Source organism: Erithacus rubecula (assembly GCF_903797595.1).
Source record: "Erithacus rubecula genome assembly, chromosome: 3".
Lineage (NCBI taxonomy): Eukaryota > Metazoa > Chordata > Aves > Passeriformes > Muscicapidae > Erithacus > Erithacus rubecula.
In genome coordinates, this window is record NC_136689.1 from 106831106 (window position 1) to 106847556 (window position 16451).

At 43.5% G+C, this 16451-nt stretch overlaps 1 protein-coding gene across 34 annotated transcripts in view; it reads left to right on the plus strand.

Annotated features, from left to right (window-relative positions):
- Positions 1–16451, plus strand: part of DTNA (dystrobrevin alpha) — a 219254-nt gene that overhangs the window by 68244 nt on the left and 134559 nt on the right. For 23 of the 34 annotated variants that reach the window (XM_079299392.1, XM_079299381.1, XM_079299411.1 and 20 more), the window contains exon 3: positions 2098–2156. The exons of the other annotated variants lie outside the window; for them this stretch is intronic. In XM_079299392.1, the coding sequence (XP_079155518.1) occupies positions 2131–2156 (26 nt within the window). In that variant the 5' untranslated portion in view covers positions 2098–2130. The remainder of the gene's footprint in view (positions 1–2097; positions 2157–16451) is intronic. 34 annotated transcript variants of the gene reach the window in all.

A 16451-nucleotide genomic window follows, 5' to 3' on the forward strand; every position in this document is an offset into this window, starting at 1 on the left:
ACACGTGGGTACGTGTTTACTCTGTTCAGATAATTAACTCTGCTAGTAAAGAAGTGCTCAAATGCCCTTCCTAAATGTCATGCTTTGTCCTCAGTTTCCTTGAATTAGAAGATATTTATTTAGTACCATCATTCACCAACTGATTTGGAATGAAAATAAATTATTTTCTCATTTTTAACATCAGCTTTAAGGGGTTTTTCTCATAGGCTAGGATTTGGGGCTCTAGCACAGCCTTGTATATGCTTGAATAGTTTTACAGATTAAATGGACCAGGTCAGTTGAATATTCAGTGTGCAAAGCTAAATTTACCAGTCCCTTAAGTAATATGACATCTTTGAAAAACACAGATAAGGTGTTTTTGTAATTCAGTCTTTTCTCTTGACAGCATACTTTTAAAGGGCAAAATAAATAGGCGATTAAGGAAAATCGTTTCTGACCGATGTTCAGCCTTGGAAAGCTTCTTACTACCCAGCCTATGAATCAGGTGCCAGGGTTTATCTGCTTGGAGCACACACACACACCTGTGCCTCCTCCTCAGTCTGCTCCCTGGGAGCTGGGTCTGTCCTTGTGGGGCTGGCAGGCTGCTGGTGGCCTGGTTGTTCCTCCAGAGCCATGCTCTGGGGTGTGTGGCACAGCTCTTAGCTTGCCTTGACCCCTCCTCCCTGGGCCGTGTACAGAGGAGGTCTCCCAGGGGATTTCAGAACTCTTTGGTGCTGGCTTGGCAGCAGGGAGCCAGGCTGGCTCCAGCTCTCCTCTCCACCTGGCTCTGCAGGCAGCCAGGCAGGTGCTCCTCGCAGCAATGCAGGCAATCAGGAGACTGCCCTGCAGGATTCCAGCCCTAGGAATCCACACTCAGCTGCACTGGCATGCTGGAAAAGGCTGCATACCACCATTCTGCATATAAATAAGATTTTACTGGTGGGGAGATACGTACCTGGTGTAGGCTGAGGGGCTGGTGCACAGCTCTGGACTAAAATGCCCCCTGTGTTTTTTGGATGAGGGATGTGTCAGATCACCTCCCAACTCCCATGCTGGGTGGGCATGGTGTGGAGGGAGGGGAGCCTTGCCTGTGTTAGAGGCTGGGACACTGACACAGTGCGTGCCTGTGATGGGGAACTGGCTGTGCTTTCTGCAGCCACTCATACAACAAGCACAGCACAAGTTCTTTGTTGAGAGGGGCAGTGTGTTCCCTAGGTGGCAAATACCCACACCAGCCATTTTTTGAACTTTCTGTACAAATTGCCAAGGACTGACAGAAAATAAATTGAAGCGAAGGATGAGTTGTAGCACAAGCCGGAGAAACACTGATTCAAGTAACTGTTTGAAGGCTTGTTTTAGCATCTTGAAAGGAAGCAGGAATTCACGTGTTTTATTTTTAGCTTGCAAGGGAAGAGTTATTTAATGTTCCTTTATATCTGATCTCAGAAAATGTTCTCACTCAGGCAGAATCTGAAGTCCTGGAGCTGGTTAACCCAAGACTTGCCTGCATGTGGAAATTTATTTTTACAAAGGGGAATTACTGAAATTGTTTTTCCCCTATAAAATTTTAAGTAGAGCTGAGTCCAAACTCCAAAAGTGTTGAAATACTTTCTGCTGCTGGCAGTGATTTGTGATTCACAGTATATAGTTGGGTGTGTTTTGCTTTCAGGATCTATAAGCATTTTCAGATTTTTATTGCAGAGTTGCTTTTGTTGCCATTTGCTTTGATTTTGGCTCCCATTAGATTATGCGAGTTCTAATTTTTCTAAAGTAGGATTTTTTTATCTGAGATTTTAATAGTATTGCTGTGACTGGGCCTTAAATCTCTAAGCAGGGATGGGATGAACTACTCATAGCTAGTGCTGGAAAAAGCCTCTCTTGCCTTTCCCTCTCCCCTCCTCCCAGGTCTCTGAACGTCAGTACCATGGTTCATGCTTTAGGTTCCTGAAAATCAATGAAATATTTATGATACTTGGTTTTCCAGCAGCTGGGTAATGAACGGGCTTGCAAGATGTTGCTGGTCAGTACTTGCCCCTCTTGTCCAGTACTCCTGGGTCAACAAACATACATCTTAACCTCCTTGTCAGACTGCTCTTATTTTCCTTGATTTTCTTTCCTGTGAGGCAGCAGAACAGTGTCAGCAGCAATGAAATGAGAGCTGTCATTTCCTCGAATGGGTAAGACAATCTGCAAAGCATGTATTAAAAATAAAACAGGAAGTCAGTGATTATCAATTTTTAGCAAACACGTTTCTGCTGATCTTCAGACTGATGCCTAATGGTAACAAAAGGAGAAGCTCTGCATCTGGGCAATGTAATTTGTAGTTATTTGTAATATCTTTTCCCCTCATTAGACATAGATGGTTCTTATTTTAAGGCCCAAGATCTGTAAGAATAATAACAGAGGCCTAATGCTGTTGCTTGTAAACAGCGTGTGTTGAACAGCATGTCTGGGATAAATAGGTATTGGTTTCAAAAAAAAAGGGAGAGTCCTTTTTTTGTGTGTGTGTGTATTTACAGTTTTCTTAAGTAAAAGGCAGCATATGGCACCCCTAACAAGGAAGGAGTCCCTCCTTTCACAGAGACTCTCCCCCAGCTCAAGGAGTTAATGATTGCTTCCCACCCTGATAAAGGAGTATTGCTGGCATCCGTGTGCGTGTGGGTGATGGGAAATGAGGCTTCCTCCAGACCTGGCCACCTGCTTGCAGAGCAGTGATGGTGGTGGGAGGGGAGTCCACCTGCCAGCAGGCTGGGAGTCTTGGTTGATGTCTGTTCTCACTGCCAGAGAGGAGCCAGTGCTCTGCTGCACGGGCAGCTTCTCCTTAGTGCATCTCTTCTCCCCTTGACAAGAGTCAAGAGTGTTCCTTTGGACCCCGCTGCAGAGGAGAGGGAACAACCTGCACACCTGCCAGGAAAGGGAATCCTGCACAACTGCTCCTGCTCAGAAAAGATTGGGAGCTGGGCCAGGCATTTCATATGTGGGTGATTAAAATTAGACTCCTGCATCCATATGTACGTTCTCATTTTGAAAACACTGCCTGGCTTACTTTTCTCTCCTGCCTTTTATGTATTCCCCTAATGGGAGAGTGCTTCCACCTTTCCTGTGGCTTTGACAGTGGCCCTTGCACTCACTGAAAGTACATTTATCTTTTCTGTCTGTAATCATACCTGATCATAGGCACAGGAACAGAGCTCTGTCTTTCCATTTTCCACTAATACTCCCTTGACAAGTATCTTCTTGAAAGGGGAAAAAAGAGTGATAATCTCTTCTTTGGAAAAACAGCCAAGTTTTGCAGCGGACTTGGCTTTCTGCCTGTCTCCCCATGCTGCTTCAGCCTGAGCAAACTGAGACCTTCCTGCAACCCACACTGGCTGATCCAGAGAAGTTCAGGTCTTGCTGGAAAGGCATCCTGAGGAGGAAGGGGAGAAGGTAGGCAGAGTGGCACAGCATTCATCTCTTATGTGCTTTGTCTGCAGCCTGTTCTGTTCAAGGCACCAAAACCACCAGAGGATAAAGGAGCAACAGGGAAGTGAGTGCATGGCTGCATGACCTCCAATTATGAAGGATGGAGACATGCACATACTAAAGCTGTTGGTGCAGGAGTACTTTGTGCAAAGTTCCAGCTTTCAGTATCAAATGCATAATCACAGATCACAGAGATGCTTATCATCATTAGGCAGTGATTTGTTCCTGAGAGTTCTGAACCATTCCAAGACTCCAGTACTTCCAGAAAAAGATCTTTATGTTTCTAAATGTTTTTGAGTATTTTTTAATGTTCTCCTCATAATGGCTCTTCGTAGGAAATTGAGGAGACTTCCTGGAATTAGCAACTGCTAGGAAAACCCTATTAATGCTGCTGTTTTATAAGCAGCCAGATGTCTGCATTCTCCTGCTTCACACTGTGTATCCACTGCAGTCTAAGGGCTACCAGTGGGAAGAGAGCAGTGGGGATCCACATTGCCCTTGAGGTTGATTTGTTGGGTCATGTCATGCTTCAAAGATAGAGTTCTTCCTTGGGTAACTGCTCTGAGGAAGGAAATAGCAGGGCCTCCACTGTGCCATGTGTGCTTGGGAAGTGTGGGCTTGCCCATCACCCCAGTAGCTGCAGCAGTTGCTGTGCTGCTCCTGGCCCTTGCCTGTGGACATGCTCTCCCATACAGTTCAGCAGCCATCCCTGTATCTTTCCTGGGGAAAAACCTGCTCACACAGAAATGCTGAAATACCTTCCCTGTTGGAGCACATCTTGGATGGTAAATAAAGGCTTGAATCCTCCCCACATGGTCCCAGCTGGGCTTGGTGCGTGGGATCTCCCTGTGCTGGGTTTCCTTTCCTTTCCCCTGGAACAGCTACACGCTGCTGGGTGCAGGCCAAGGCAGAGGCAGAGGAGGCAGCTGATGCACACCCCATTCTTGCCCTAACATGGAGAGAGGACAAGGCTGCAGGGCACACATAGATACAAAAGCTTTTTTTTTAATATCAGACTAAGAACAAAGCACCTTGTATAGCAAAGGGAATTTTACAGCTTTTTCCAGCCTGAAAAAAGGCTTTTCAGAGCAGATAGTGCTGGCAATGTCTCCTAACAAGTCTGCAGGCTTTACTCAAGGTAGTTTATCTCAAGCTGTTTTTTCATTCCTGCAAATTTTAGATTGTCCTCCCAGAGCCACAAAATTAAACAAAAGCAATGACTTTAAAACAAAATATGTCAATAGAAAAGCCCAAGTGAAATTCATACATTTTCACAGAGCAGCTTCCAAAAGCCTGCCCATAATTGTAGTTTTAAGAAGACTTGCAATTTATGGGTGGCCTCTAAACGTCTCCCTCCATCAGTAAGTTTTCTGGTGCCATGTGGAGTACAGCAGTGTGGCTCTAACACTGGAGACACAAGTATTCGTTGTGTACAAGCAAGAGGACAAGGTATGTATAAAATACTTGCAGAATTACATAGCAGCTATTACTGTCATAAAAATGTTGGCAGCTGAGCACGGGGGGAAAAGCCAAAATATGTTCCTCAGAGAGCAGGGGAGCAGGACTGAGCAGTGAGATATTGGCTCTGGGGACTGAACCATCCCCATGTGTGTAGCCCCTGTGCGTGCTGTCTCTTGCCTGGGAAGGCTGTTGCAGCCTGTCCTCCCACAAACAAAGGTGCAAAAGTCCTTGGATTATTGAGAGGGCAAGATGGAAATTACCTACAGAGGAAGGAAGTCTTATGAGAAACACATTTCACTGTTTCAACTGCTTAAGGAAAAGCTTGTTTATGATAGTATCCTGTCAATAGGAGGTGTCTGTGTAGGTGGGTGTATATATACACTGATATATGTGTATGAGGAGAAAGAACTTTCACTGTGGTCTGTCAGCCTTAAGCACATGGCTTCTATTTTTCTTTAAACCCTGCAAATTCATTAAAAAAAAAAAAAAAAGAAAAAGGCATTAAGGAACTCCCAAGGTAGAGTGCATGTGTGTGTGAGGGAGTGTGAGTAACTTATCTTCACATTTAGCTGGAGCCTTGGTATTGTCAAAGCAGCTGAATCACTGCCTGAGAGCTGCCATCTTTGCCATGGTGATAATTTGTCAGAGTGCCAACACTGCTGCCTACTGTCTCTGAAGAGCTGACCTTGTAACAACATCAACACTCTTTCTTTGGCTTCTGCTGACATACTCTAGGCTCTGGAAACTGTTTTCAAAACAAATATATAATCAAGTGTTGTGCTTGTAAAAGCAATTGTGTTTCTGTCCGTCAGATTATTTTAGGGTGTCTCGCCTGCCAAAGGGCAAAGCGAAGGAATAGACAGGGAGGACACAACTCCACATAAAAAGTGAGGGGCTTTCCATATACAGGAATGATGGGAATCAAAATTAACCATCACAAAATCAGAAGTTAATGGTAAAGGGGCAGCTTATCACTCCTTGTACTGTTCCATTGTAAACTTTGGTTTCTCAAAGCAAGGACAAGCGATCAGAGCTCTGCTAACAGCAGGAACACACAAGGACCAAAAGCAAAGAAAGCTCTTGATTTAATGTGTGCCATATACTGTCTGTCTTTACACAGACAGGTAAAATTTGCCATCTAAAATACTGATGGATGCTTTGCATCTAGACATTTGATGTGGAGGCATGAGAGAGGCTTAGCTTAGGAAGTAGACCAAAAGCATTGTCAGTACCTGAAAATACCAATCTTCTTGGCCTTAGGTTCACACTACTCTGTACCAGGTAACCTGACAAGTTCAGGCATTCCCCACTTGTGGGTGACTGTCCGAGCACTTTGTATTCCCACTGTTGGTGTATGTACCAAACCTCACATGCTCTCTGTGTGTCCAGTGTGTTGGCCAGGGCACAGCTGCAAAGGAAGGAGGACAAGACAGACATGACTCACTCCACACTTGCCATGGCTTTGGTTGTGGGGGCAGTGGTTGTGAAATGCTATTACTGATTTCTTTTCTTCTTGCTGCCTTGTACTAAACTAAATTAATACAGCACTCACTCATCTCCTAAATGACATTTCATGGAAAGAACTTGTGATATCAGAGACTGGGTAGTGGTTGTAGGACAGGCTTTCCTTTAAAACTGCCATGCAACACACAAAACCCATACATGTGGTTAGGTAACAGCAGTTTTAATTTTAGAAATGTGCTTGGAAAATGCAGTTAAATTTAACCTAGTACTCTGTAGGTTAGGACCAGAATGAAAGATGTAGCTAACCAAAGTTGGGGGCAACATCTTCATGAGACACCCCAGTTTTCTCTCCCCCTCAGAGGTCTATGTTCAGGTGTTGCCAGAAAGGAGAACACTGTAATTTATACTAATATTTTTTTCCCTGGAACCTTTTGAAAGTGTAATCCTTTAAATTTTTGAAGTCAGGTAAATATTTTATACAGCTGAAGTTTCACTTCTTCATGTAGAAGTTAAAGTTACTCTTGATGTTGCATAACAGAGGTTCAAAATTGTATTGTTTGTCCACTTTCTGGCTTATTTACTTGAAAAACCTCCAATGCAAAGCACTCTGAATTCAGGCTCTTTTGACACTTAGAGGAGTTTTGAGATTTGTGAAATTGGGCTCATGCATCAATGTATTACTGCATCTTTGTGTGTGTGTGTGTGTGTATATATATATATATATATACATATATAATGTGTAATATATACATGTATGGCCAGCAAAACTACATAAAATTGTGTTTGAGAGAAACAGCAAGCAAATTATATTTGACTTTGCATTGTTTTCCAGCTTGCTTGTTTTTGCAGTTTAGTTCTGGATTTTAACCTGCAAGTTTTCTGTTTGGGCTAATTTTCTTTTCACATTTCTTCCTGTGTAGCACTTGAATCAGTAGGCCAAAGAAACAGACTAACAATCAGGAAGAGTCTGAAAGCAGGCTTTTCAGTGATGTAGAAATAACTTGCCATGGGAGTTATTTTCAAACCTGTTGGTCTTTCTCAAGGCAGAGGGTCTGTTACTCTTGGACATTGGGATGATACAGCACTGGAATGGTACAGCATCTCAAATTACAAAGAGTGAGTGCTGTAAGTTGCTGGGCCTGTTTGTTGTAAGTTGTCCAAATGGGATGTGCAAGTTTAGCTTTGAAAGGAGCATTTGTGCTTGAAAAAAAAAGAGGTTTTGTTGCCTTAACCAAAGGCATAACTAGGAATGGAAATCTGAATGGTCTCCAAGCTATGGTGGACATGCAGTGACTAAATCTTTTTAAACATGGCCACCCATATGCATTCAGATTTGGGAAGGCTTAGGAGCTTGTTGGGTGGGCCATGTCTAAAATGTTTGCCTGAACCAAGCTCATAGCAGAAATTTGGTGCAGATTAGCCTCCTGAGATACTCCTGAAAGCTCAGTTGTCTTTCAAATGGAAACATGATTTTTTTTTCTCATAGTGAGAAAATGTAGTCATTTAGTGCTTGAAATCAGCTCACAAGACACATGGGTTATAATTCATTCAACTTTATATTAAAAACAGACACTAGGTTTTAGTGCACTATTTTCAATCCCCTGTATAGCAGAAGCCTGCTTCTTACAGGTTTAGCTTCTTCAGGATGGATGGCAAGAATGACTTTCCAGGGGACTGCTCTTACTGGCAGTGCATGGTTTTAGCTAATGGATTTATTAGCTTATGATATTTTTTTTCCTTCCTGTGTAAGTGGGATCACACAGCAGAGACCCTCCCAGCATGCAGCCCTTAATAACAGGTAAGGAGGATTTTTCTATCAAAAGACACATGAGAAATTGCTCCTCGTGAGAAAGCTAATTTGAGACTATCTGAGGCAGACCTGCTAGGATTTCTACCAAATAGTGCCTAAAAAATGCAAATTGCTTTTAAAAAACTAATATTTCTTGAGTGTTTACTTCTGACACCAAGGGAGGCGTGCATTAGCTGCTCAGTGAGCAGAGTACCAGACTGGACCATAGAAGGAGAAGAGGAAAATACCATGGAAAACAGGCCTGCAGGCTGAGCCAGATTTTTTTCCTGGTTTTGTGCATAAAAAGGTCTTGTTACAGCCATATCCTTTAAGCCCTGTGGAGTCAAGATGCATTGCCAAGAAAGGCTTTTGCATCTCTGATTGCATGCTTCCTCCTCCACCAGCCTGTATTTTTCTAAAAATAATCCTGATTTCATACCTCAGCTGATGGACCTTCTAGCAGCCACAATAGATGCAGCCTCCCTGGAAAACACTCAGTAATATGTAAAAGCATTGGATCCACTCTTTGAGGGAGGTTGTACAGAGCTTTTGAAGAGGCATCCTTTGTATTTTGAGCTGTGCTAAAATGTAGTAAGCTTATCCCAAGCCCTTTCTGCTTCCCTGGAACAAACAAGTCACTGCTGAATACCAGGTATCTCATTCAGCAGAAGAACAAGAATTCCTTTCTTTCTTTAAAACAAACAAAGTCACTTGGCAGGGGGCAAAGAAAGGATTTGTTTTCCTGTCCATGGAGAGATTTGTCAGCAGCACAGCCTGAAACGTCTGCTGTGGTGTGTGACAGTCACTAACAGGCGAGGGAGTGTCCCAAGGCAGGTGTCATATTCTCCTTTGGATGAGCAGGGAGAAAAGCTGCCCTGCACTTGGCAGCACAGCTTTTGTGGGCTCTGGGTCCGTGTTGCTGCACTGTCAGTGGCAGATCCCTTCTCCCACACGCTCTGCCCAGCCCTGTTCGTGCCGCCATCCTCACAGCTGTGTCAGCTCCTTCACCCATTTGGCTCCTGGGAAGCTGCAATGCCAGATCTGCTGCTGGAGCAGCAGTAATGTGCAGCTGTGCTTACTGTGGATGTAAGAGCTTGCAGGCAGCCCTGAGGTGTCATACATGTATTCATCAGAGTGCCAGAAGTTGGGAGAATACGCTGATGGTCATTCAAAATATTTTTCCAGCACACAGATGACTGTGGCTTGGTGACTCCCTGAGCCAGAGGTGAAGTCTCCACATTTAACAGCATTAGAGTATGATGACATGCTGATGTGAATGTCCCCATCCTTCCATCTCTGGGCCAGGCTTGATTGTCTCTGTTCTGAGTGGTGCTTTTCCTCTCCATTTTCTCTCTACAGCAAAATACAAAGAAACTGGTGGAGTTTGATATGTAACCCTATAGTCACGCTGCATCTAGGACTGCCTAGGCCTGACTGAGCAAAGTGTCACATCCTTCTTTGAGCATCCCCCTGCCACTGGTGTGGGGTCCTCCACAGGCTGTAGGTGGATATCTGCTCCACTGGGGACCTCAGTGGGCTTTAGGGGAGTCTCCTCTCACACTGGAGCCACTCCTCCCTCTCCTTCACTGACCTGGGAGTCTCCAGAGCTGTTTTTCTCCCATATTCTCATTCCTTTCTTCATCTGCAATTGTTTTTTTATGCTACCACTGTTGCTGGTAGGCTCAGACTTGGCCAGCATCTTGGAGCTAGATAGCATATACTCCCCTGGACATGGAGGAAAAAGTTCTGGCAGCTTCTCCCAGAAGCCAGCCCTGTAGCCTACCCTCTACCAAAACCTGTCCAACAAACACAATACACAGCATCATGGAGTTGTCCTCTCCCATTTCAAGGGATCAAGAAACTATTAACAGAAAAGCATCAAACAGTTTCTGTCATCCAGGAATATATACTGGATCAAGAGTAAAAATCAAAAAGCTGTAGTGCATCAAAGAAGGCAGACAGCACCAATGGCATCCTTGTGCAGGTGTTGGCCAGTTTATCTCTGCTGTTGTTTGACAGTACAGCACATCAGGCTTTTGGCTCCTAGAAACAGCTTCAGGGTATCTCACACCTCGCACTGGGAGAGGAGGTGGCAAAACACTGATCCCTGTTCTGCAGGCTCAGAGTCACTCAAAAAGCAGGGTGATCTCCTGTGTGCAGTGCCAAGCCAACACAAGCTGTGCCTTGTGTGCTGGGCAGGTTTGACACCGGTGTGCCTGTGTGACAGTCTCAGATGCAATCAGGATTGTGCTGCTAAAGTGACCTGTCAGTCACAGGCTGCTTCAGTGGCCATGGCATCCCAGCATCAGCTCAAGTGTGGAGAAAGCAGGTTCAGCACTTTGTGTACACACAGCAGGAGGATCAAGTGGGCTTTTGTGGGGAAAAAACCAAAACATACAAAAGGAAAGGCTTTCCCTTCATCTTGTCCTGGGTCTTATCACCAGCACAGAAATGTGTACTTTATTTAAACACTTTTTTTCTCTGATGTAGGAATCCTACTCTTCAGTATTATGCCTAATTCAATGTGTCTCAGTGCTGTCCTGATGCTACACATTTTGCAGTGTGTCAACAGATCGTTTTTCACTCACCACCCCACATTATAAGGGGTTTCCCCTAAAATGTTAATTTCCAGTTGTCCAATAAGCATCAACATTTTTACTCTGACTTAGTTCACCTTTAGAAAACCCTTGGAAGTTAGCAGCCCTTTGGCTTAGTTGTGCTGGACCAGAAACATCCACAGCAAAATCGGTACCATCACCATGAATAAGGAGCCAAGTTCACTTGCCTTTGGGTGTGCATTGGCACAGCAGGTCCTGCACCCAGGTGCTCTTTGAGATTTGGAGAAGAACCATAGATTTGCTTTCACTCTGTGGCCAAGGTTCAGTGTAATTTTAAGGCCTTAGTGGAAATAGCAAGAACATAATAATATGTGTGTGAACAGTATTTAAAACTGGGGGTTGGAACAAGGGGAAACCTGGTCTGTAAAAACATTGGCAAGTACTATTTTGCCCTATATTTGAAGTGCTGATGTGTTCAGTAGTTGGTGAAACATACAGCATTCACAAACAAATAAAAGTATTGAGAGCAAACAAAGATTTTCCCAAGGGCATTTGTAGCTGCTCAGTTTAAAAATTTAATCTGAAGGTCTCTGCTTGGTGAAATGGGCTTTCAATTTGTGTCTTACCATTTTGTTTTTGAGGTGATTGGATTGGAAATTGTGATGAGATACTGGAAATTACTACAAAATCCTGTAGCATTTAGAAGTCCTCTACAACAAGAGGTTACAAAAGCCTATACTGTTTAGAAGGGCTATACAACAATGCCAGAGCAACATTTATTGTTTTAGCAGATAAATTTGTCAAGCTGTCAAAATAAACAAGAAAGAGATTTCTCAAAGACACGCATTGTATTTGGTCTTAGCAAATACCTGGGTGAATTCCTTGGGGAATCCTTTCCTTCCTCAGAAAATGGTGCCTTTCATGTCACTTGGGTGAGGATTAAGCACTCTTAGGCAGAAGGATGAAAACTGGTGCAGTTGTTTTAGTGAGACAGTGGGATGTTTGGACTTTTGGCTCACTTGATTTAATGCTCAGTTATTAGACTGTGCCCCGACACTGATGTGTGAGAGACAGGGAGAGCTATACATTTCTGCCTGATTTCTATTAACAGCCTCCCAAATAACAGCCTGTGTTAACAGCTGCTTTATCCTTTTCATGTTGAGGGAAGAAATGTCTGAGAGCTTTTATACTTTTGTGAGTTACATAGAGAAAGAAGGAGCTCTCATCTCCAGCTCAACCTTTATGTGCAGTCCATTTATTTTTTCACAAAGAACAGTGAAATCCAAAGCATGTTGTAATGCTCGTTGCTATTTTCTTACCTCCTTATTTAAGCAACAGTTTGGAGAGAGGCTAACAGGTGTGTAACTGGTGAACTGTTCAGAGCTGAGTGTTCAGGACATAAGGTTATCACCTGAGTGATGAGTGAAAATCAGCCAATCAATCAGTTTCTCTCATGCTCTTCACAGCTAATCTTTATGTTGATCCTGGTGGAGGGAGTGATGTCTTACGTTAAGAAGGAATGGTATTTTACTCTCTGCAGCTTCACAGCAAGGAGACTGTGCGTGTGTTATGTGAGATAATTACCTGCTTCTGTGTATTTGCATGGAGTGAGAAATGTGAGGTATTCAGGCTGTTTGGAGGTGACACTGCTGGTGCTGTTACAGGACACAGGGAGCATAGGAACTAAAAGTTCAGAGAAAATCTCCATTAAGACCTGAACTGACTCCAGGCTGAGTTTACTGAACAGCTACTGATAGGTTAATGTGAGCATGAATTAATGATTGTTAATAATAGTTATGATTCATAGGCGAGGGATGTGTGCCTTGCAAGAAAGTTTGCTTTATAGCTGCTTACACCTTCCCCTCTCTATTTTCATCATAATTGCCTCTGCTGCTTCTCTTCTCTCCTGCTCTGATCCAATCTTTCATCATGTCTTTAACTGTTATCAGGTAAAGTTTGTGTGTTTACCTGTTTACCTTTACCTGTTAGCTCACTTCTCTTCACCTCCCCAATGTCTTCTGGTCTCCCAAGCCACTCTCCTGCTCAGGAACTCCCCTTTCTCCCATCTCTGTCTGGTCTGGCTTGCTTGCACTCCCCTCTGCTGTAACAGACACTGAGCCAGGGCTCAAAGGAACAAGGTAGTCCTTGTATTCATATCCGGCTGGTGCTGAGCCTGTTGGGTTATTGTCCAGACAGTGCTAGCAGGAATGGTCTGTCTTGGATATTTTTAAGCTTCTCATCTATGTGATCTTATTATCACACCAGGCTCATAAATGTCTGTGTCCCCAGAAAAATGCTGTGAGATAAGATGTGCTATTAATCCTATTTTATAGACAGGGACTGGAATCAGAACAAACAGGGAATTAAGCCAGAGTCCTCCTGAATGACAAATGAGGAGAATAATGCAATCTTTATGAATATGCTCTTTGTTTCAATTTGCCTGGATAGTTTTTTAAGTATGATTGCAAAAGAATGTGGACATGGAGAAGGCTGAGGTACTCAGCTACTTTCTTCAGTTCAACTTTTACTAGCAAGTGCTCCCACCACACCACCCAAGTCACAGAAGGTAAAGGCAGGGACTGGGAAAATGAAGAACTACCCACTGTAGGAGAAAATGAGGTTTTAGACTATCAGAGAAACCTGAAGGTGCAGAAGTCCATGTGACCTGATGAGGTGCATCTGTGAGTCCTAAAGGAACTGGCAAATGACAGTGGCAAAGTCACCATCCATCATACTTGAGAGGTTGTGCCAGTCTGATGAAGTTCCCACTGACTGGAAAAGGGGAAGCATACCCCGATTTTTAAAAAGGGAAAACAGGATGGATTGTATGGATGGACCACTCAGTGGATAAGGAACTGGCTGGATGGTCACACTCAAAGAGTTGAGTTCAGTGGTTCGATATCCAAGTGGAGAGCAGTGACCTGTGGCACTCAGGGGTGAACATCTTTGTTGGCAACATGGAGAGTGGGATCAAGTGCACCCTCACCAAGTTTGTAGATGACAAACTCCTATGGTACAGTCAAGATTCTGGAGGGACAGGGACATGGCTTAAGGGCTGGGCCTGTGCAAACTTTATGAGGCTCAACAAGACCAAGTGCCAAGTCTTACACCTGGGTCAAGCCAATCCCAAGCACAAATATGGGCTGAGTGGAGAATGGATTGAGAGTAGCCCAGAGGAGAAGGACTTGGGGATGCTGGCAGGTAAGAGGCTGGACAAGACCCAGCACTGTGCTCTTGCAGCCCAGAAAGCCAGGATCCAAAGCTGCATGACCAGCAGGGTGGGAGAGGGGATTCTGTCCTCCAGCTCTGGGGTTCCACCACAGCAGCAACAGAGACCTGCTGGAGTGAGTTCAGAGGAGGCCGCAAAGATAATTGGAAAGCTGAAGCAGCTCTCCAGTGAACACAAGCCAAGAGAGTTGAGACTGTTGAGCTTAGAGGAAGGAAGGCTCCAGGGAGTCTTATTGCAGCCTGTCCATACCTGAAGGCAGTCTCAAGGAAGCTGGAGAGAGACTTTTTAAAAGGGCTGATAGTGAAAGACCAGGGGGCAATGACTTAAAACTGAGGAAGAAATTTTTTATTATAAGGGTCTTGAGGCACTGGAAAAGGTTGTCCAGAGATGTGGATGCTCAATCCCTGGCAGTGTTCAATGCCAGGTTCAATGAGGTTTTAAGCATCCTGGTCTAGTAAAAGGTGTCTCTGGCTTTGGCAGAGGATTGGAACTACATGATCTTTAAAGTCCATTCCAACCCATGAATCTGTATTGGGAAAAGTCACAGCTAATTTGGCTTTTCACAGTACATTGTAAGAAAAGGTCTTGTATTTCAGGTGCAAGTTTTGAAATTTCTGAGCAATGCTGGCTGCAGTGTCTGAGCAGATAAGCTGATTTCAATTATCTTTCATTTGATTGCTTTCTATTTGTTTTCAGCACTGTCATTAGGGGAAAAAAAAAAGTAAAAAAAAAAAAAATCCCCAACATTTATTTAAAGATACCAGCACTGAATTTAGCTGTAGCAAAAGTTAAGTGAAGTTAATCACTGCTGGGAAGAATGGAGGTTTAAACTGACCTCACAGGAGAATAAATCAAGAACTGAATAAAGATTTTGAGGTGCCCTCAAGGGAAACAGAGGTTGCAGTACTGAGCTACAAATAGTGCCAGGTGTGGGCTGACTACACACAGGAGAGAGTCCTGGTTGCCCTTCTCTCACTTGGTTCATTCTCCTTCCTGCCAACTCTACTAAGCAAGAAAAATGGATCAAGCAGAAGAACTCCTAGGCAAGCTTCCCTTTTGGAAAATCAGAGCTACATGGGCTTTCTCATGCACTGTCTGTGAGCCATTTGCTCTCTGCAGACAAGGTGAGGTACCCAGGTGCCTGGCATATTCTCAGAAACCTTTGTTTCCTTTGTGTGTGTGTGGTGAGGATCAGGATGCTGGAAAGAAGTCCTAGGTGCACCTCCCCACTCATTCCTCCAGGCTCAGGAGAGTCTGAGGCCTGGATTCCCTGTTAGCCCAGCTCAAATAAATAATGGCAGCAGAACTGGAAATTTCCCTCCACACTCAACTACTAGTTTTAAGTATTTACTGCAAATACTTGAGTACAGGTGATTTTTAACGAGTGTCCTTTTGTAATTATTTTTTCTAAAACCAATTTCCTTCTGTAAACCAAAAACAATACACCCAGTTATGAATAGTGTTGCTTTTACTGTATTCCTTAAGACTTTACAACTTGTCTTGCATCCCTTGCTGGAACAATTCTTAAAATGCAATGTTCTCAGTGATACCAAAATTTAAATGATAATTTTCAATAATTTCAAAGCTACATTTCATTTTGAAGTATTTTTGCACAGTGTCTGGTATGTTTTACTATTGAAATAATTTCCATATGGAGGGCAACCTTGTTGCTGCTGAACTGGAGAGAAACAACTGAACTGGAAAGAAATAAAAGTTTTGGTGTCAGGTGGGACAAGTTCAGATGCAGAATTTCAAAGAAAAAAGTAAAAGCAGAAATCCATCATTTCCCCTGAACATAAGTAGCTTTGATTTTTAAATAACTGGTTGAATATGATATTTTCAAGGTAAATGTAGACAAATCCTTTAAAAAACAATTTTTAATTACAGTTACTCTGAAAAGTTTGTCATAGTCATAAGACCTCACTGAAGGCAAATCAAACAGATCTGATGGACTAAAGCTACAGAGGACAGTCAGAATGAGTGTAGAGTCACTTTGCTTAAGCTGTGGGGTATATTTGTCCTTTCTCCTACAGTATAAAGAGATAAAAATATTGCTCTATGTGGTTTGCATTTTGGGCCTTGCTTCCCCCACTCCAGAAAGCTTTCATTTTCCAGTGCAGGAGTCCATATCCATTTCATTATGTGTTTTTTTACCACAGCTGAGTGACCTGTCATGCTCATGTTGGCTGTGGTTGCTCTGTGATCTGCAGACATTTCAGCAGTTTCTGTAGTGGCTGCTGCCCTGGCTGTCCAGGCCAGATGCCCAGGACACACAAACACTTTATTTGCATTCTTGCTCCCAAATGCTGACTGGCTGGGTACTAGTTAATTAAAACTGGCTTAATCATCTGCAGCTGCATTCAGCTTGACTCCTTCACATACAAATATCCTATCTTCCCCCAGCATTTATCTGTAGATATGTTAATAACATCTGTAAAGATAGATAAGGATAATGCCAAGATTATCTGTATTTACACAAGTGCTTCATTTGGAGGTCCACAGTGTA